At 40.4% G+C, this 23,218-nt stretch overlaps 1 protein-coding gene across 1 annotated transcript in view; it reads right to left on the bottom strand.

The window, feature by feature from the left end:
• Window positions 1–23,218, bottom strand: part of THSD7B (thrombospondin type 1 domain containing 7B) — a 310,428-nt gene that overhangs the window by 110,526 nt on the left and 176,684 nt on the right. Inside the window, exons 12-13 of the mRNA XM_071562679.1 lie at window positions 18,307–18,439; window positions 17,196–17,299 (exon numbers count right to left, since the gene is read on the bottom strand). Coding sequence (XP_071418780.1) covers window positions 17,196–17,299; window positions 18,307–18,439 — 237 coding nt within the window. The remainder of the gene's footprint in view (window positions 1–17,195; window positions 17,300–18,306; window positions 18,440–23,218) is intronic.

The raw sequence follows: 23,218 nt of genomic DNA on the forward strand, positions 1-23,218 counted from the left end.
TGTCAGCCAGTGTGGTTCCTGTGTACCTAATCCAGGAGACTTATAATAAAACCTCATCTTCCACTTACAGCCTGAGGCAACAGTGGGTCTTGCAGAGAGACATGTGAAGTGATGGGGTTTAGTAGAGCAATAACGTTGTTCAACAGTTTAAATATTGGCCTAGCTACGAAACTTTATGCCAGAAGGTTCTGGCATTACATTATTAAATGCCAATATTTCATCCACGGTTTTCACTTACTCAGAATAATGAATAATTCATTTGAGGGGGAAAAAAATGCCATTTGAGATACCTTTTCCCCAGACACAAAGAACAAACCCTTGAAGCTAACACTGGTCTTCAGTAGGTCAAGGCCACACCAGTGAGAAATATGGGGGTTGTGTATGTAATAAATATCAGTCCTTCACTATAAATTAGTGAACAATTTAGCAACAACACACTGGAGGCTACAAAAACCATTGCCTTCGTTCAGGCCTATAAGGGCACTGGAACCAGGAATAAAGGAGGAATTGGTTAAGCTGGAAAGTTTGAATCAACAAATAAGGAAGAGAAGGATCCTTGGAAGCAACTTTGATTTTTATTTTACTGCTTCTCACCTTAAATCAGCAGATCTCATGGATGTGTGTTAAAAAACATGGGTAAGAGGGAATTGAACAAGGGCCAGTGCTGAAAATAATTTTGCCCACAGTTCAAAATGATTATGGCCCAGCAGTGAAAAGGATGACACACAGAAAAAGAATAAAGAATCTGAATAGGAATTGTAGCCTGAGAGGCTGGAAGTGTCCAACTCAACTCCAAGTACAGCTCTTCCCCCAGCAAGGCCCTCGGGCTCCTAACTCCTGTCATCCCAGAGAAGTTGTGTGATCTGCCATCAAGATATATCTTTATATATGAGTTACAATTTACTGCCATTCACAATTTTTTAATTTATTTTTTATAAGTGCAGGGTTAATTCCATAGAGGTTTATTAAGGCATTTTCTCCAGAAAGTTTCAGTAAGAACAGTTTTTAAAAGTCAAGCAAACTTCTTATCATTTCTCTTCAATAAAATGCAAGAGAAGACACCACAGATCTAGATTACCATATCAGTACTTTGATTTACTCACCTTTTCAACACAAAGACAAGCAATTCCCATATAACGCTTTATTCCAAAGCTGTGACCTTGACTTTTACCAAAAGTTCAATTGCATGGATATCGTTTTTGAGGCAAGATGAAGGAAGAAAGGAGTTCTCACAGATAAGACAATGAACTGTCAAATGCAGCTCATGAAATACAACTGTTTGAATCAGATGATCCAATTTAATATGTGCTGACCGTCAATTCAAAAATTATGACTAGGTCATTCTGTAGCACACAGACTACAAAGCTTGAATTACTTATTTGTTTGCCTCATAAAGCATTAGTGTGTGAACCAAAGACATCTTCAAAGCCTTCCATGTAAGGATCAACAGTACCAAAATAATCCTAAATTAAATACTACAGATTGAAGTTTTATGGTTTACGACATACACAAAATTAGACTTTGACAAAAGGCAAAGAAAAAGCTATTGAAAAATATTATTGGTAAAGTTACTGATTACACCAAGATAAGAAAAAATAAGTTGTTCTCGAGTTGTGGAAAATAAATAATAAATAAAATCATAAAATCTATTTTAACTATTTACCCACTGTGCAGGTAATCATACAACTGTAAAAACACAGTGAAGCTTAAAAAAAATCACCCCAAAACACATTATCTGTGATGAGAATTGTGTACCCATATAAAAAAGAAAATAGTATTTTCTTCTCTACTCAATAAGTTTTTTCTAATAAAAAGAAAAAAAAATGAGCTGCCAATACTGATGTGTCTACTATCAACAAATGAGAAGTCTTGATAAGACTACAATGTTTTCCAATATAATAAACACAAAACAAAAAACCCTGAGAATCACATGGCACTTTGCAGAGATTCTTGTATTCTACATTGCCCAATATAACAGAAGCTCATTTCACATCACTGTATAAAATTATTCCAGAAAAAAATAAGTGTATACAGGTTACATTTAAGTTAAAAGATGCAAGATTGACAGTCCTCTCCCAAAAATAGAAGGAGCAAACAATGTGAAGAAGTGAGGAAATGCTTAACTTAAATGTTTCAAATGCTTATCTACCTTTCTATCATATTTGTTTAAAATTAAGTTTAATACACATTCCATTATGGTTACGATGGGACTCTCCAGTAACAACCCCAAACAAACATGTTATACAGAATCACCTTCCAAAATCAAATTATTCTTTATCAACACAAAATCTGCTACACCTACAAAAACACAGAATAGCAAACACAGACACCTGCTACAAGTATTAAACAAATCTTTCCAGAGTAACTTACCACAGGAAATGAAGAAATGGGAGCTGATTTTTGTCCCCCACAAGAAGCTGCCCAGTGCACTCACCCCATGTGAAATCCAGAGTCAGTGCCCAGTGGGGCACCTGCATCCGCCTCCTGAGTCAGGACAGCTCCTCCATCACCTTCTTATCATACATCAGCTTTGAGAACTAAGACTTCACAATAAGGATAAACTTACTCACCAAAGCCCTAAAATCAGACTCAAAATGTTTACACAATTATCACAATAACATGCATTTTTAATTGTAACCATGTTGTACCCAGTATTTAACAGGTTGATTCACATGACAGGAATAGTGATGTAAAAGGGGTGCAGCTCCTCTGAAAGAACATATAAATGATGGATGATTTTTTAAAATTTTATTTACATATTAAACATCTTTTCCATCTTTGGAGTAATCTTTAGAGAACAACTGGCAACATCTGGCTTGTCAGGGTGGAGAGGAAACTCTACTCAGGCAGAGCATAAGCCATGAAGAGGAACCAATGGAGAACAGCTAACACATTCATATAAATATATCTGCATTAAAACTAAGTGAGGTGTCCTGGAAGGCTGGGCTGGTAGGGAAAACAAAATGCACAAAAGGTGCAGTTCAGGGAAAAAAGAGAAAAGCCCAAGTGAAAGCTCTCCTGTCAGGGAATGGGCACAAAGATAGAGGGAATAAACTGGACAATGAGAGATCAGCTAAACTCAGTCAAAACCTATTCCCTGCCCTTGAACAAAAAAAAGAGAAAAAAAAGGTGAAAATTGGGTCAGGTTCCTAAGGATTAGCAGAAGACTGCAGCACAAACATGCAAAATCAGAATTACAAACAGGCATTAAAGATAACAAAGGATCCTCCTGCAGATGTGGCAAAAACCAGGCACTGTCCACTCTCCCATCCACCTCAAAAACTGGCCCAAGCTTGGCCCACCCTTCACTGAGAGGGTCAGCTGCAGTCCCAGAGTGTTTCCTTTCAGGGAAAGGCCTATCAGGGGTCAGCTGCCCATTTCAAATGTCTGTCCTAATGAACCCTGGCTCTAACAAACTTAGAGAAACTGATCTTGATGTGGCAGAAGTGAGCATCGGGTTATTTTTCATTAGTAGAAAAATACAAGTCATCATCTAGCAGAGACTATTAAAAAAAAAGGAAAAAAGTTAAATACATCAACTTTCTTCCTGTAATAGATTGATGGACACATGGAAAGAAAATGAAGAAGTGTAGCCTCATTTTAAAAGAGCTTGTTTCCTGGAGGAAAAAAATCCTAAAAATGCTCAGCACCGTGAATCCTGAAAGGTTTTCTTAATAATTAAATTATTTTGCATCAAAACCCACATGCCTCCAGCAGTCTGATTCGGATGTGTGCACTCTAAACACGAGTAACTGGGTAAGCAAAGATTGGGTGGAGATGATACAAAAACATATAGTATGTTTAGCACTAAAGAAAACCTCTGAAATGGAATAGAGCCTTTTGCTTTATGATAATCTCCACTGGTTTACTACTGACTTTTGTTATTGTATCTGAATACAATTTGATTTTATGAGATCTTAAATATTACCTTTATAAACATTTCATGGGATGTTGACTCTGTATCTGCAAATTGCTTATTTGCTTATTGTATCTGCTCATTGATGCCACTGCAATAGCTTATTTTTGCATTAACTTCTTTGTTGAGTCTATTTTATCTTCTGAGAAAACCCTGAGATGAAATTTTTAATAAGAAATCCTTAAAAAAAATATATATAACTGTAACTGGTAAAGACATTTTCCCTTACAGTGTTCTGTTTGCCACATAATTCAATCAGGGAGTTTATGCCAGTAACTGCAATTTCAAGAAAATACTTTGTTTATCATTTAATCAATATGATTTGAGCAACACAGAAAGCTTTTTAAATAGTAAGCCCAATTCTGTACAAGTTTCAGAGTTTTGCTCAGTCAATGCTCCTCACACATTTCTTTTGCTTCCACCATTCTGAGTGGGCAAATTCAACACCAACAAAAACCTGTGGCTGAACTCCATCGATGGGACACATATTAAATGGTTTGCAAGCAAGGGAAGAAGATGATGACTGCACTGGGAGAAAATACCCCAGGACCACTGGGCTCTCCTCATCAGCCTGACTGACAGGTTAGTGCTAATTGACAGCTGTCCTTCCAGTGCAAACCCAAACATTTACTTTCCAGAAGGCATGTAATCAAATTTTACTCAACTAAAGCCCAAAAATTAAGTGTATCTAACTTCTGAAAACACATCAGGCGATCATTTCACTCACAGTACAAATGTAATACTTGCCAAACCACAGGACCAACTGCAAACTGCTAATAAGTTTCATTATTATTAAGTTTGCCCCTTGGAAATATCAGCAATTAGTGTCAAATGAAATTCCATAATCCTTCTAAATTTCTTTTGAGCTTCTCTTCACTATTTACATTTACCTGTGAAATTGATCTCACCAGGAAACACAGGCACCTTTGGAAGGCTTCAGATAAGACAATTTGAGCAGACACATTTTGCCCTGTTTCTCATCAAAGCATTGAAAATTGGAAAGTTTATGCTTTCATAGCGGATTTGCAGAGTATTAACATTTAAATAAGCTTAAAAAAGGGCCAGATAGATACATGATCTAAAACCAAAAGTGAATGAATGCAACCATCTTCCTATAAACGTTGCAATTAATCACTGTGATGAGCAGAGAGAAGGCAATCCAACCCACCACACCACAGAGCTGATGGAGCTTTTCTTTTCATACACCACAGAAGTTAATTATTATGAGCGGATGTGCTTAGATTATCTGAAAATTTACACCCCATGAAACTAGGCATTGAAGATATCTATTTATTTTAAAACACAAATTTGTCCCTGTTTGCTTGTAGGTTTGCTCAGACATGATCACATCCATCTCACAGGCAGTGCTTGCCATGAGTTCCACTAACCGAACATTTCAAAGTGGTATCAGAAAAGCACCTGCTGGCCAGAGCAACTTCTTACAAACAGGGGGCCTCTAATTTGCCCCACAAATCCTCCAGAGCCCCCTGAACAAGCCCTGCTGTGACTACACTGTGTGTTCCAGGGGTTAAAGCGCCACAGAACAGCTGAACCCCCTAAACTCTTCAAAGAGTCTGCAGGCAGCTGCTCGGCTCTGCAGACCAATTTCTGCTTGATTTTCTCAGATACTGTTAATAAGTGCCTATTACTGAGATGCCCTCCCAGAGCACGAGGGAGAAACCAAGCTCGTGGGCAGCGAGGGCAGTGGCTGTGGAAGCCCCGTGTTCCAATCACAGCTGTGGCTGGGAATGCTGCCCTGGCACGTCCTCCATCCCCCAGGGATGTGCTGATCTCCCTCACCCTGAATTAAAGGGATGCTGAAGGAGATGGCCTTCGACAAGCCCATTACATTTTAATAGGGCTGTTTGAATCCCTCGCACTGCCTGCTCCGGTCCAGGCGCTCCCTCTGCCTACACAAAGACCAGGATAAAAGCCAAGATGCAGACTGTTAATATCTAAAAGACAGTAGAAAAGACAGAACTTGGAGAAATTTCAATCACCCTGGGGCACATCACAAAAAACCAAATACACGATTGTGGGGCTGAAACTTCAGTGAACTGTCAAAAAGAAACAATAGCACTGACCAGAATTTATCAGAAAAGTAACATTTGCTACAAGGCTTCACATCCAAGATCCAAATTTGACTTTACAAAATACCCTACTTCGGGAAAACTCTGTCAAATATCAGAATATATTATTCCAAACTTCCCCTATTTCACCAAGCCAATATCAGCAATCCTTTAATAAATGATACAAGCACCTGGCAAACCCAGCGGCTGCCAGCAAAAAAATTGACTTTAGAAAAATCTTTGTTAGAAGGTGACATTTTTTTCATTACTATCTATTGCCATCAAGGTATAGAGATGGCTTTTTCTTGTGTAGTAATTTTATTCCAGGGGAATTCCAATTTTTTGGATGAAGTTTCCCTTGATTTATTATAAATAAAGAAGACAAAACCCTCTCCTGAGTCTTTTCAGAAGCAAATCAATGACAATACTGTTAAGGAAAGTGGAGAAGGGGTGTTTCCAAGAGCAAAAATGTTTGGAAGTATTACAACTACAATCATCAGACTTGTTTTAGAAAGTGTTAAAGATGCTGCTTCAGTATTTTCAGTGTTTCTGAAACAGTGGCAACAGAAAAGAGCACCACTGGACACCTAAAGCAAATGTAAAATATTGACCTGTTCACAGTCACCTGCTGTATTCTCACAAGTGCAAACACTTCATAAGCACCCCTGTCACTTCCAGTTACTCTACTGTCAACTTTGGTGCACCTGTTTGAAAGAAAGATGCTGGGAATTCTGAAAGACAGTTTGAGTCAAGGTTACTCATTTATTCTGAAACTGAATCTCACGTCTAGAACCTCTACTGGCGACATAAAGGGATTGGAGTAACATTAATATACAAATTCGAGTCAATGAACATGACATCAGGGTTCCTTTGACACCTTTGTGAAATGTCACATTTTAAAAAAAATCCTGTGCTTCAAGATTTACAGTAAGCCATACTGATGAGCTCTGCCATTTAGGATGCTAATATTCATGCTGAGTATTAGTTCTTAATTATTGAAAGAAATGTGACTCAATAATTTCCAGTAAGAAGTGCTTTCTAACTAATGCAGAATAAGGGAAAACACAAACTGCAACTTTTATCAAGCTCCTTGGAAGGAAATTGCCCAGACAGGCCAAGCATTAGCAGTCTGACAATGAACAATATATGCTATAAATCAAACTCTGCATTCCCTTCAACATCTCCATTTTCCTTTCACCAGCAGTTGTTGGTTGTTTTTTTCTGTTTGTTATTTTGGGGAAGTTTTTTTGTTTGTCCATTTGGATTTGTTGATTTTTTTTGGTGGGATGGGGAAGGGGAAAGTCCAAACAAGTGATGGAGTCCTTTAATATTCCACTGATTTAAGCAGGATGAGCATTTCAACCCAGAACTGTCCATTTCTCAAACTAAATCCCTTTGGTACCAAAGTACTGTAAGAATAAACAACAAGTCTTCATCCTCCCAGGTAATGAGACTATTAAGGACAAAAAAGGTATTATTTGGGTAAAGACTGTGAGAGTAACATCTCTAGTGTTTTCCTGACAACTAAGAGTATAAAACCTTTTTAATAAACTTGCTTATTTTTGGTCATGCTTCAAGCTTTCCCATTTAAAATGTCTATTTGAAGAAAAGTTCTCCTTAAGGCCATTTTCCAGAGAACCTGGATCTTATCCTGCTCAGCTCAGATGAATTTTTTAACAATTTCCCTGTGAACCACAGCAGCTTTGGCATGAATTGTCTTTGGGGTTGTAAACAGCACAACTGTGACAAGGAGGAAATTAAAATTTTATAAAAGCAAAAGTAGATCTAAATCAGTACTGAATGGGCCTGCTTGAACACAGAGAGGTGAACAAGAGGGATGTGAAAGTGTTATATAAAATAGCAAACAAAAAGAGACCAACTAGGACACAAATGTCTCAAGAACAAAGGATGATTCAATTAAATTGAATATCATCAAGAAACTACAACAGTTTACTCACTGCAGGGTTACCCCACTGAACTGAGGTACGTCAGACATACACACGGGCCAAAAGATTAGGAAAAACATGAAAAAATCAGATATTTTTACAGCTGGTTGCAGTGACAGTTACATGAGCCCACATAAAATATTAAGGATGAGAAACCCTTGTGTTTCAGGCTCCAAGTGAATGAAACACAGAGTTTTGGGATGGAAAGGCTCCTGTGCTTCTGATAAAGAGCACACAAGTCTGTGTGATCAGCTCTGCTTACAACCCACCCATGGCCACAGAAGAGACTTCTGTTCTTGTCTGTAACATCCTCTGCACAAACCACGACGTGTGACCACCCAGGCCTCCTGCTCACATAATGTAAATTTCTCAAGATTTGTATGAAAAGTCTGAATCAACTGCTCAGAACTAGGATTTTAAATCACTGGAAGTTGGTGGTAAAAACAAGTCATAATTGGAAGGGCCTGTCTCCAGTTTGAGGAAGAGATTGCTCTTCATTATGTCTCTCATTATGCCTTTCATCCTCCTCAGTCACAGCACAGTTTGGTTCTCCTTGGACCTCTTTCATCTACTATACTCTGTTTAATGACAATCCATCATTTAAAAAAGGACCCCAAAAATGACTTTCGCCAATGATAGTTGCTTAGATCATACAGACTACACACCAGATAAAAGAAATCTTGGGAGGACCAAAGACAGCTAAACTTAATCAGAGGGATGAAAGACAAAATGAAAATCTATCTACCCTTACATTTAAAAAGGAGTTTCCTTCAGATAAGATGATCTCGGCTCTCTCTCTGTACCTGTTAAATATGGTGTGAGTACTGTCAGATCCTGTGGGACTTTTATGATTGAGATGCTCTGGCAATTCCTGTAAATTGTACACATTTGGATGGTGCTGCCTTTGACTTTGAGGTGACTGGGCCACTTCCTATTGATCTGAAACCTTCTTTCCCCCCTTCCCTCTTTCCTCCTAATCAAGGCAGAAATACATAGCATGGAAAGCTTTGATGTCCCTCTGCTTTACTCCTCATTATTTTGATCTTTTAACAATCCCTCTATCGGTACATGCCCGTATCGTGCATTTTCAGTGTTCCTGCCTTATGGCTTCAAAAGACTATTCTCCTTGATTAGGCTTTTTATTTTTTCCCTCCAGAAAACAAATGCACTGTGTGGTACTAAGATGCAGGTATTTGTTTTGTTTATCAGATAAGAAAAGTATATAGTTAAACCTGCTGCCTCCTACAGAGTGCAGTCTCCTGTCCTGCTTTTGAAGGAAATCAAATATATGTAATTTATCTGATGCAGTCTTCATCACCTTTATTTTACAGGAAGTCTACAGATCATTGAGTTGCCTTTGGATAAAATGCTGCACTGTAGATTGCTGTCAGCACAAATTCTCCAAGAGTCTCCTCAATTTTTATGTTGCTGGCATAAGGCTACAGTGACAGGAATGACATGGAGTCTCTCTTGCTATTAGTTAGTGTCTATGAAGCAATGTCATGCCAATTCTCCTACCACCTATGAAATACTCCTTGAACAGCTCTACCTGAGGTGGAAGCTGGGCAGACCCAGGCTGAAATATAGTTTTAAGCATCCTGTGATGCCTGCTGACACCCCCATTAAAAACAGGAGGGCAGTCCACCATCAGTCTTGTGTGAACAACCTGTCACTGGAAAATCAGTATCAATCTTTCTTCCCCCTGTCCTATCAACTAACACCCAAAGGAAGAAAAATTGGTCTACTAGAACACATTACCTGGACATCAGTGGGATGTAATAAAATATGAGGATGAATTTCCATGCCCCAGTGCAGTGCCCAGCTGCAGGCCCCAGCCAAGCACACAGCTACACACACTCCTCTGCTACAGCACCAGGATTTCTATGTGAGCAGGTGATTTTAATTCTCATAAATTAAACTGCAGGCATATCAAAGGAAGCCAAAATGCTCCAAGAGAGTGACCCATCACACCTCACACAGCCTCATCTGTCCCCTCCCCTCCTGCTCCCAGTCAATTCTAATGTTACAAAACAAAATTAATTCCATGGAAAATCAGTCTGGGAGAGGATATCTTCTTCATGCCACTGGTGCAGGGAAGGCTAAAAATGCACACATGGCAGTAGTATTGCACTTTTGTCTACTTCTCCTTAATTTTTCTTTGTTTTCCCCTCTGTGAAACACACATTTTTGCATGAAACTAATCTAGTATCAAATCTACAGTTAAACCCAGGCTTTGGGAAGTAAGGATCAAGGCCTATAGGTAAACTGATGGATGTTAGACACAATCTAGACTTGTGTAATCACACATCCATACTGCAGTGATCAATCTCTCCAGCTCCTGTGTGCAGATATACGTAGCTCCCCGAGAATGAAGATTAGTTTTAAATACAAAAGCAATGGTAAAGTTTCATTAAGTTCAAGAGATTTTAATTTGTTCACTGGTATTCACTAGAGGTAGACTCCTAAATACCTTATTTCTTTCTATTAATGAAATTTGGGTATTTTGCAAAAAGGTTCCTAATCTATTCTGAATCTCTTGACAAACCAGGAATTAGAATTACCCAAGAGAAAGTTTTGGTGGTTTTATTTGATCTGAATTGTTTGTCATTACTCACAGTGGCAGAAGGTGTTATGGAACAAAACTAAATGGGAGGATTAGCTGATAAATATATTCTATTTTAGGAAACAGATGAATAAATTTCAGGAGCTTGGAGATAAGAAGGAAAATGTACAAAATACATTATTTTATGATGAGTGCTTTGTTACAACAGTATAATGCCACTCATACACAGTCCATAATCCCAGACTGTCCTCCACAGTACTGTTGCCCACCTTCTACAGTGCAAGTCCTCCACATTCTTTTCTTTCAGGAAAATTTCACTTTTCTGATCTCAGAGCATGCTCAAATTTATCCAACATGTATTTCTGGTCTGCCTTTCAAAGCACTCACCATTTGCAATTACCCAGCAGTGTTACAGATGTACTCCCTAGTTCATCATCCACGCTGTTAGTGCAAACACTGCAGACAGTCCAGAACACATGTGCCCTGTGGGGAGCCATCTGAAACAGCCTGCCTGGCTGACAGCAAACAACTGACAACTGAGCTTGGAAGGAATTTTTTCAGTAAGTTGCACGAGCACCTCACCCTGCATTCTCTAGGTCACACTTTCAGACTGTCATGTGGGACTGCACTCAATGTCTTGCTGAATCAAGAGAATATTTACCTGTGCTGCTTTCCACTTACCTTACTGCCTGAACTCCAGCCCACTGCCTCATCAAGGAAAGAAATCAGATTATCAAAGACAAGTAATAGTAAATCAGTTCTGGTTTGGTTGTTTCTTACCACCTTATAAACCTTAGTGTTTATAAGCAAAAAGAGACAGAGACAGGAGGGTAACAGAACAGGAAGCACATCTTTCATGAATCTGCAATATGATGTAGAGGGACTCCACCTCTAAAGCACCAGGGAAGCCCCAGGCAGCCAAGGCTGATAAAGCAGGCTGAGGCTCTTCATCATGCACAGGCAATCTCCCCCTGACCCTCAACCCCATCCCAGACAAACTTTGCTTCACAAATTTCCTTTTTAAATATACCACAAATAAGACTCAGCTCCTGTGTTTACCTTGGTATTTATCCTTCCCCTCAGTTCTTTGCTCCCAATGCCACCAGCTGCCAGGCAGGTGTCTCACAGACCAGGGCTCTGGCTGGGACCAGCCAAATTCACCTCGCTGAGCTCCCTTCGTGTTACCCAGGACTGGCACCATCAGGAAAAACCCTGACAAACTAATAATCCCCCAGCACCACTCAGAGTAAGGCTCAAGGTGCCATTGTCCTGGCAGACAAAGTTAATGCTGGAGGGAGCTGCTGATGACAGGTGAGCTGCTATCAGCTGGACAGATTTACACACAGCACTGCAGCACAGAGCACTGCTCAGAAAATATCACCAGAGAACTGAGGCACTCGAGTCTTTGCCACGTTTACCATCATAAATGCACTCCTTGTAAACCTTAGGTTATCACATTGCCTTTAGCCTGTAAATTATCACAGGATTCTAATATGTACTTCCTGAAATTGGTAATTCTCTGCAAAAGCATTCTGCAACTCAAATTACAATGAATACATCTGTTAATTTAGCTAATCAGCAGTTCTATTAAGTACCTGCAGAAGAGGGAATAACTGTTGGGTGACTATCTTGTGAGGAAAAAAAAAAGTAACACTGATGCTTTTTTGATGGCACAACTCATTATAAATAGGTTACCATAAAATAATTGCAGGAGAAACAACAGCAATGTATATGGCCATTACTGATTGATAATACACAAGATAATACAGCTTAGGGATGCCTGTTTGAAGTACTTTTGTAGATGTTTTTTATCAATGTTAAGAGGCTCTATCTAAACTCAACCCTTCATCTTGCTTAATATGCACACATTATCTTAGGCACTATTATGTTTGTGATCACAGTACTGCCTATATTTGATACAAGATTTTACTGGAACTATCACTGCATTTAGGTACACCCAGAAAACTTAGATACCAGATTGTTACCATTTTTTTCTCAGGATGACAAGCTCTTGGTCTGAATCTAAGTCTAAAATCAGTCTTGTCCCTGTAGCTATCAGGAAGCTGCAGAGCAAGAGACAGAAACCTGCAATGAAGGAGACAGGAATCTTAAATTGCTTGAGTCCAGTGCTGCCTGCATTCCACTTTTTCCCTGTCAATTTATACATCAACTTTTCAGCTGAAACAGGTTATATTTAACACTAACCACCTTAGCTAAGTCCACGTGTTGTGAATTTACAACACAGTTAAAGAAGGAGATACATCACACATGGAGTGATATTAGAGCACAGCAGAATAAATATGCTACTGAGATACCCAATGGGGCTGCCCAGGGTTGATCCACCTGTGACCTCCAGTGAGCCAGGGAGAGTGCCCTTCTCCAGAGCAGAGGAGTAGCTTCTCATTACTGCATTGGTGGGTCTGTTGCTGTTTTCCTGTGTACAAATCAATAAATTATCTCTAAAAATATTTACTGCTCTGTGTCACAGCATTTCTGTATTCCTGCAACGGGGAGCTACAGCTCTGAGATGGACTTACTGTCTCATTACAAGGGGGAGATTGGTCAAATCCCCCAAATGAATCAAAGCAGAGTAGAAGGAACAGGAGAAATAAAGCATGACATGTTCTATTGCTGCAGCTTCTCCTTGCTTTTAGAAGGTAACTACTCTTTTCATAATCATGTTGTCAGTGTATTTCCAAGACTAGTTTTTAAAGCAGAGTCTCATTAAACCAGTCTGGTCTTTAATACGTGTCTATTTCCTTTATCAATGATGTTTGAAGCAGCCTTCAAAGACACTTGCTTGAAACAGGCTTTCCATCTGCTAATTAAACCTTAACAATCCCTTGTAATGAGCAACACATTTTTTTTCCAAAAAATGTGTATGTCTAAGGTGGCTGCTCATGTCAGCACTGAAAGGAGAGGTCATTTCTGAAGGATCCTTCTGAAGGATCACAAATATCTGAGAACAATAAAGTCACTGAATGGCACCTGAAGCAGAAGCAATTCTCATGAAATCATAGAATGGTTTGGGTTGGAAGTGATCTTGAAAATCATCTTGTCCCTGCCACCAGACCAGGTTGCTCAAAGACCCATCCAACCTGGCCTTGAACACGTCCAGGGATGGGGCAGCCACAGTTTCCCTAGGAAACCTGTGCCGGTGTCTCACAGTCCCACAGCAAAGAACTTCTTCCTGATTTTTAATCTAACTCCTGCCTTGTGTCATTTTGAAGTCATTGCCCCTTGCCCTATCACTCCATGCCCTTGTCCAAAATCCCTCGCCAGATCTGGAGCCCCTTTAGGTACTGGAAGGAGCTCTAAGGTCTCCCCAGAGCCTTCTCTTCTCCAGGCTAAACAACCTCAACTCTTTCAGCCTGTCTCCTTAGCAGAGGTGCTCCAGCCTTCTGAGCACCTCTGTGGTTTCCTCTGGATGTGCTCCAACAGGTTCACATCTTTTTCATGTTGAGGACCACAGAGCTGGATGCAGCACTTCAGGTGGGGTCTCATCAGAGTGAAGCAGACAGAGGAATCACCTCCCTGGACCTGCTGCCCACAGTGCCTTGGATGCAGCCCAGGACATGGCTGGGTTTCTGGGCTGCAAACTCACATTGCTGGGTCATGTTGATCTTCTCACCAACCAACACCCCCAAGTCCTTCTCCCCAGAGCTACTCTGGATCCATTCTCCAGCCAGACTGTACCTGTACTTGGGATTGCTCCGACCCATGTGCAGAACCTTTTCTCACAGTCTTGTCATCTCCTAGTAAATTAGTCCCCTATCAGGAAAATGACAGCTATCCAGCAGGTTTGTAAAGCTTTTTCATTTACTGTTAGAAGTGTTGTCTACTGTCAAGCAAGAGTAACATCCCCACCCTGTTTTACTCCAGTGCCCTAGCTCAGGGGCTTTTTGCAAATCACACCTCAACTAAGCTTAAATAATAACTATATTCATTAGTTCTAAAGGCTACTTTTCTCCTTCTCGTGTGACTGTTTTCTGAGTAAGTTAGTCCACTGAAGCTGGTATAAAAATTGAAAGGCTATTGTAATTAGTGCAGTATCTTTCCAAGCTGAAACCATAAAAAAATCAAGCTTCAGACAGCTGTCATCTCTTTGGCTATTCTGCTTATTATTCACAGACAAATTGTGATATCTTCTGCATATTACACAGCACGTTTACATGCAATTTCAGTGAAAACACTCATGGAACAAGATCTGTAAGTATCTATCTCAGAATCTATCCAAGAGAAAGAATGGAGCTTGAATGTCATTTCAGACCTAATTTTCCCTCAGCAGAGTAATTGTTCTAAATAGGTACACATAAATACACTCTGTTTTTCTTTAGAAATAATTTATATGAATTCAATGTCCTTATATAATTGGCTGGATATGACAGTCACTGAAAAGTAAAATCCTCTTTTTTTATGTGAGAGTCAGTGTATGGACAGGAAAAAAAAAGCTAAAAATGGATGCTCCAAGGAAAAGTGAGACTGATTATCTTCAGTGGTAAAGGGTAATTGCTGTTATATGGTAAAAAGAAACTAAGCAAATTCATATGAATACTCTTTGGAGAAGGAGCACTTACTGGCTAAAGACACTGGTACATTATGTAAGCCAATTACTGTGTGGAGTGGTGATGATCCCTCAAATGCAAGCTCATTTGCAGGATGCCTGAATACTGCAGGAAAGCATCTATTCTAACACCTGGGATTCTTCTACTGTTGGCAGAGATTCCCCTGGAAAAATCCACAGACTCAGAGACTCAGACAAGGCCACTTAGAATGGAAGGGACCTCTGAAGATCCAACGCCTGCTCTAAGCAGGACTGACCTCAAAGTTAGAAAAGGCTTCTCAAGACCTTATTTAGTTGAGTTTTCAGTATCTCCAAGGAATCTACAGTCTTTCTGGGCAATCTGGGAGTTTCTCTCACTCCAGTCTATGACTGGCATCCTCTGTCATTCCACTGTGCACCTCTAGAAGTGTGGCTCCCTGTGAACTCCACACTAGACACTTCTCCAGGCTGAACAAGCCCCAATCCTCACCTGCATCTCACATTATTTCAAAAATACCTTCAAAGAACCCCTTCATGGTGAAGAGTGAGAGGATCAGAAGTCCTCCAGTGTCGAGGTTTACAAGCTGAAGAGACCCTGCAAGGTATGTGAGAAAACACCTCCCTTGGCTACATGGCTGTCCCCTGCCACTTCCCAGCACCTCTTCATGCACAGGAGCTGCTCCTGAGGAGCTCAAGTAGCAGCAAGGCAAGGTATTAACAGCAGCTTTTGGAAAGTTTCCCTTACTCAACAGTTCCATAGATGAGATACAGAATTGCTGAACATCCAGCAGCTTCTTTTTTTGGACATAATATGGTCATTTGGCAGCTTGGCTTCAGCTGCCTTCTCTGTGGAGATCACTCCCCTTGTTCATACAAAATATCTTTTAAAATCTTCTCCCATTGGTTTAATCTGAAGACTCATTTTCCTGAGGCCCCACTCACCTTCAATAATACCTGGCAGACTAGTTCTATCACCACATGTAATTAGGAAAACCAAAGCTGTTACAAAAGCCACAGTTAATTACAAGAAGTGAATGCGGCACTGAAACAATTTTGGCTCAAACCCACCGAGGTCTGAGATGTTTTTCATGATTACACCAGAACAGCCCATAGCCTGTGTAATTACTCGAGGGTTCTTCACAGAGTCAAAATAAGTGAGATACTCCTCTATTATACTTCTAATTCTATCAGAGTAAGACGAATACAAAGTTCCTGCGCCTACTAGATCATAAAGACCATCCCTTCAGACTGAGGCTGAGGAATACAATTTACAGATTTGAAAACCTTGTGGAAAAGTTTGTGGTCAAAACGTAGTTAAATATATTTACTCATCTGAGTTTTAGTTTAAAACACATTTCTTCTTTCAGATACATCCCACATACTGTCAGAACTTTTCTTTTGTTTCCTTTGTTTCCAGATTATATAAGAAATTCACTTCATCTTTAAAGAATAGCTTCTACCATTGTGAAGGAGTAAATTATTATGTCAAGTTTCCTCAGTTAGCGTACCTGTGTAGCAATTTTTTTTCAATAAAAATAACCTTTTGTTAAAGGTTTCATTAGATTTCCCAAGAGACTGATAACAGCCACATCTCCAGCCACCTGCAGGCACCACTGCAGACTCTGATCACATACTCTGAACAGTGACATTCTTCTCAACACTTCTGTTCAGACAATGGGATCACTGTAATTTCTAAGTGCTTAATTACGCCAAGGGCAGGAGCCCAAAGCCTTTACTACACTGAACTTCTCCAACAGTCTTAACGAAAATCGGGCCTCAGGCAAGTCATTAGTAAAATTTAAAATCATGGGAAAATTATCCTTTCCATTTTTAGCACCAAGAACGGATTACTTCATAGAGGCCTACAGATAATTCTTTTAAAGCCCACATGCTTCAGCTTTAGGAAGAAGAGCATGTTAGTGAAGGTACTTGAACACTAAGCATAAATCTCCTCATGTACTGCAAACCAACCATCGTGTTAGTGGTACTTCAACGCTCCCACAGAAAAACTGTACAATGGATCCACTTCCCAAAACACTCTATTTTATAGAGTACTTCAGCAAACTTCCAAATTATCTACTGTAAAAGAGCAAAGACCCTCCTGAAATGCCACACACCAACACCTTAAATACTCAGAGGTTGGATAGGGGAAGCTCACCCCTTGACTGCAAGCCGTGCCCACACGCCTCGCTCTGCCCTGGCACAGCCTGTCTCACCGAGTCTGGCACCGGCACACAGGGACTCCAGCGGTGGGTCTTCCACCTGCCACAGGAAAAGGTGAACAGGGAAGTGGTTAAAACCAGACACCACATCCAGGCAAAAAACTGCAGTTACTAATGATGATTCACTATAAAGACTTAAGGGAAAACAAGCAAAAAAGCTGCAATTCCACCTGAAATACGCATTTTGAACTGAAATTTAGATGCCAGGTTCACCTTCTAGAAAGCCACATCCTCCTCCAACAACATTCCACTTTCTCACTTTTGCAGGGCAAGGTTCAAAGTAACACAAGATACACAGGAAGTATCTCCAGTGGGGTTTGAAATCAGGCTCTCCCCTGCCAGCCTGTTCTCATACAGCTGATGGTGTTCCCACTGTGCTTCCTGTGCTCATACATGTGCCAGCCAGGAGCACCAGAGAGCAGCTTTCCATGGTGAGCAGAGTGCTGTGATCCTGCCTGGCACCACTTCCAGCTCCTCACTGTGCTCTGAGACCATCTCCCATGGGATGTGTGGGCTGCAGACTTACATGCAAAGATATAATGCTTTTCTGTTTACTAATATTGCACAGTAACAGATGGACCACAGAATTTTAATGAGGAGTGGTGAGTAACTGCCCTTTTGTACTGTTTGTCTAATCAGTAATTTTTTAAGTGTGTATTATCCACTGGTGTGAGAGTATCAGGGGAAGAGACGAGTTTCTGCAATAAGCATACAATTAGGATTAAGGCAGTTGAGCTCCTGTGGTCCCAAAATAGCTTATATTTATTTTTAGATACAATGAGGGGGGAGTTGCCAGTAAGAGCTCCCTTACACACAGCAGAGCCTGAGGTTGCCATTTCTGGGAGCTGTGTGTAATGCTGCTTGTTCTGATGATGTCAGATCTACCAAAATCCACAGTTTGAACTCTGCTTTTTCACATATTGCAAGGCACATTATTTGTACTAACTCTGCATTTTCCAGTATTATGTCATTTTCTGGCAAAAATTGTGCAGAGCAATGGAGAAGTGGACACCCATCAGAGGCAGGACCCAAGCTCACAGTTTTTACCTATACACTGGACAGATGGGAGTATCTTCACATTCCCTTTCCTCATACAAGGTGTCTGGACAAGCCTGTCCCCCGTTGGCAGAATCCTGAATGATAATCCTGTACCGAGACTGCTTAACTGCAGTGGAATTGCCTGTAAAACAAAGAGAAAAGTTGCCTTCCAGACACAGCTGGATCCCGAGTTAGTGATCCAGCTGCCTTGGTTATAACCACGCTTTGTGTTTCATATGTATTTTGAAACTGTGAGCACTCCAGCTCTATCCAAGCAGGGAAGGAATGGTTGGATCAAAAGCTATCATTACTTGCTTTAAAGTTACCAGTAGTTCAGCAGAACAGCACCTGGAAGGTTGATAAATCTACAGCCTAAGAGATGCATCAAAAAATGTCTATTTAACAGAACATCAAATCAAAGAATAAATAAAAAAAGAAAATAAATAGAAAGGAAAATAAACAAATAAGAAAATAAGCACTTTGACTGGAGAAAAGCATAAAAAATAAAACAAACTGTCAAAATGGAACAGGTTTTTTCTGAAAACACAATCTTCTGGTCTCAGGCTGCTACCAGTAACTCATCTTTATAGCTCTAGAAATTACAGATGATAACTTCCTGATGGGAAAACCATTGTACCCAACAGGGGCTAACTCTCTACTTAACCTACGTTGATGCCAGATCAATCCATCTAGAAACGCAGTTCACAAAACTCACACTACAGAATGCAGCAGGAAAGAACACAACAAGACTTATTTACATATCTCTACAGCTAAAACAAACACAACCCTTGGCTGTGTAAGTGCTAAGTACAAACTGAGAGCTGGTTTAACCACTGTGTATGGTGTTAGTACTTCTTTGGGTGCTCTATTCATACCCCAAAAAGAGATACTAGAAGACTAAAGAAGTATCTCAGTAGAACTCCATAAAGGATTCCACATCAGGTAAACATCTTTAAATAAGTTAGTCATCAAATTTGTCCACAAGAGGAAAGCAGTGCGCCAATTAGAACGTTTTAAGTATTATTTTTCCAGCTCAGGATAGGGGCAAAGCTGCAGTAGCAAGACTGCAATGTATTACAGGAGAAGAAAAAGCTAGGGAAAAGTCACACCATGAACACAGAGTACAAGTGTGGGTCCAATAAAAGTGCTGACTTTAAAAATACAAAGTTACACACGTCACATCCCTGTGAGATACCTGCAAAGACACTTGGGACCTGGCAAGAGACTGCTCACCATGGCTGCTGTCCTGGGGTGGGTAAGCACACCAAGGGCAATCCCTCTCCTGCTTCTTTCACTGTCTGAGCCTCTACAGCTTCCTACAGTCTCCTTTCAGATCCCTGATTCAGTGTCTGTGAAGCCTCACAAAGAGCCTTTTCCCTAAAATCTAGCCCAAGTCAGCGCTCCTGTAAATTAAGCTAACCCTGTTTTATGTTCTGTCTACTACATGAAAAAGAGTTTAGCCCTGACACCTGATGCATAACCTTTATGAAATTGCAAGGGCTTGTACCTGCTCCAAGTCCTCCCCTCTCTAAACTAACCAAACTAGTCCTTCGTAGGCTCTGTTCAATTACCTCTCATTGCTCCCTTCCTTACAATGCTGTGCCCAAGGAATCCCACCTGTAGCCTCATCAGGGCAAAGTACAGTGACACCTTTGGTGTCTCACAAACAACATGACCATGAGTCTGACAGGCTCAGGATGGGTTTTAGCATTTCAGATTGTTGACTTTCATTCATTTTGTAGTCCATTGTATCTCCAAAGGTGCCTGAGGTAGTACTGACGTCTTCACATCCCATTCTGTCTTTGTGCAATCAGTTGCTCCTTCCCAAGTCACATTTTGAGAATTTTCTCAACTATTCCAATATAACTTAATATATTGTATGTTATGTTTACTACTTCTTAAAACTCTGCACCATCCACTGGTGTTATTATTCAAGCATACAAGCTGTTAAGACAAATATCCCAAGGAACTGGGGCCAGAAGGCCCAATTCTGCAGACTTCCCTTGGCCCATGTTCCCGTTTGATCACAAATAGTGGGCATTTATCAACTGACTGGCTGGAAGCAGCTTTGCAGAGGTCATGGGAGTCCTGACAGACAAGCTGACCATGAGGCAGAAATGTGACCTTGCAGCAAAGAAGGGCCACAGCATCCTGGGCTGCATTAGAAAGAGAATCATCAGTGAGGGAAGTGATCCTTCCCCTCTGCTCAGCCCTGGTGAGATATCTGGGTGCTGCACCCCATTCTGGGCTCAGAAAGATATGGGCACACTGGAGAGAATGGCCACAATGACTATTTAGGGACTGGAGCATCTGACACACAAGAAGAAACAGCTCAAAGGATGTTATCCATGTGCATCAATAAGTGATGGCAGACAGTAAAGGAGACAGAGACCATTTGCACAGTGATATCCACTGTGAGATTTTTCAAGCAGCTGAGTACACATTTAAGAGTAATTTAATTCAAGTCACCATTCCTCAGCTTCCTGATAAAAGTTTAATATGTTAAAAATCTACCATTTGCCTTAATTAGAGCAGCTATGCTGTCAAAAGAAAAAGATTAAATTTATTGGAAACAATTTGTTTTAAATAAATTCCTACTAGCCAGTTTATTAGAATCTGATTCTTGAAATGTTTGTATCTTGAATAGTAACTTGCTCTTGTGGCTTTCTACATAATGAAGTAAGGATGAATAATCTACAGTTTCCTCAATATTTCTTTTTGAGGAGGTAGGGCTGAGGGAGAGAGTGTTGGTTTGGTTCGTCTTGGTACTACTGTGGTGTAGTTAGTTCCTTAAGACTTTAAAACCTCTCACCCAGAAGACAGTCACTAAATGCTCTGGCATTACTTATTTCTTCCTTCTTATTCACACAGCCCCACAGACATGGGAATGTCTACTCTGTGGAAATCCTTACTCTTCAGTCTGCTCTTCTCCTGGCTGCAGACAGGAAACAACAGCAGCAATTGCATATTCCCCATGTTGTGTTCCCCTCATTTCTCAGAAAGCATTGGACATATATTTCATTCAGTTTCCCTTTAGTTTTAATCCCTCTACATCTAATATCCTTTAGCTTAGTTTGTATCCTCAATTTCTGGTTTCTAATCTTTATGAAACAATTGGACAATTCAAAAGGAAACAAGACCCTGAACAACTCTGATGGTAAGATAAAAACAGGGCTCCTCTACCTGTTGTGATGTTTTCTCTTCATTTTTTGAAGCCTGAACTTGCAAGTCCTATGCAGAACTAGACAAGCCTTGCTCCCCTGTGCTACTGCCTTGTTATTAACATCGTTTCAGGACAGAAATCACGGTCCAGTAGTACCTTCAGCCCTTCATACAAGCTTTCTTGGCAGCTTCCAGATCTTCTGTACTCCTGTCTGCATAGAAAATGTTCCCAAGAGGTGCAGCCACCAACCCTTGCAGTGTGTTGAAGACTGTCTTTTTTTTAATGTCTTGCTGATATTGCCATCCTTCCCTTCTAAGAATCATGAACTCTATAACTTTGTGACAATTTTCATTCAAATTATCTACCACCATTAGAATCTTAGCCATTTCCTTCCTATTAATCAGAACCAAATCTAAATGAGCTTCCCACAGTAATTTTCTCCACCTCAAGAAACTAAATTATCCTCAACATTTATTGCACGTTACTCAAACCCCATTTTCAAAATTGAATTTCCTCATTGGCTTTTCTATAGCGTTCCTCACAAATGTTAATGAGCATAATTTTTATATTTCATTTAGAATTGCTATAGCCTGATTTTTCCTGAGTATTAGCATAGTGCAGGACTGTGCTTTTAAAACTGAGCTTCAGCTGGTTTCAAGCAAGGCTATGATGGCTTGCCCTCATGAAACAAAGTCAAGGCTCAAGATCTAAGGACCATCTTAACTTCCATGCCCTTGACTTTGCAATTCAGATAATGCTGTTTGAGAGTTTCAGGGGTGCCTTCTCCACCTCCCTGTGCCATCAGCCTCCATTCTTCTCCCTTACACACCAAGCCATTCAAGTCCTATGAATCTGTGCTTCTCATTCCTTCCTGGATCTCGAATCTTTCATTCCTCTGTGTTTCACTCCCAGGGCTTCCCTGGTACTCTGTCCAGTGCTCAGAGAGGTGCACAGCCATTCTCAGGTGGGGTATAAAATCCTTGCTCACTACTGGAGCAGGTGCTGTATTTGGTCCAGCTTCTTCAGGAAACATCCAGCTTCCCACTCTGCTCCCGACCAGATGGAAAGGCAGAGTCTGGTCAGCACAGGACTCTGCACACAAAATTAAGGACAGATTTTCACAGAATTCTGAGAATTTAGTCACTAAAAGCAGAGCTGCCTCCAGTATTTCTGTACAGATAAGGGCTTTTGAAGGGGTAAGTCTTTAACTTTGACCAATTCTGACTGAGTGTTTGTTTCTGGGGACTGAGGTGGCAGATTCTGGACTGTCTGACACAAGGCAGAAGTCCTTGGAATTTCTTATTGTGGCACACCATGCATTTTATCCACCTCAACCCATCTCGTTTCAAACCTGATTTAAGGCATGGAGAAAGAAATAGGACAGTTACTACCAAACATTTCATGTAAACTTGTTTAGAGAATTAAGCAACTGTGAAATTTCTAACCTTCCTCCTGGACAGGCAATGCCCAGAAAAGGAGAGGTACTTACAGGTACCATCTATTTTCAGGAGGAAGATGAAAACTGTTATTTATTGTTAGTTGTTTGATTTTTTTAATCTCTCTGTTTTAAATCTATGCTGCCAGACTAGAGAGCACTTCATCCATGCTGAAAGCAGTTACGTCTCCAGGCCACCTTTGCCACCAGGAAAGCAGGTGACAGAGGAATATCTACCATTTCACACTCCCAAACCACCCTATTGATTCTTTGATTGTTGTTTCGATCCATCCTCAAAGACCCATTAAAACAGATAACATTAC

Source organism: Pithys albifrons, chromosome 8 (assembly GCF_047495875.1).
Source record: "Pithys albifrons albifrons isolate INPA30051 chromosome 8, PitAlb_v1, whole genome shotgun sequence".
NCBI lineage: Eukaryota > Metazoa > Chordata > Aves > Passeriformes > Thamnophilidae > Pithys > Pithys albifrons.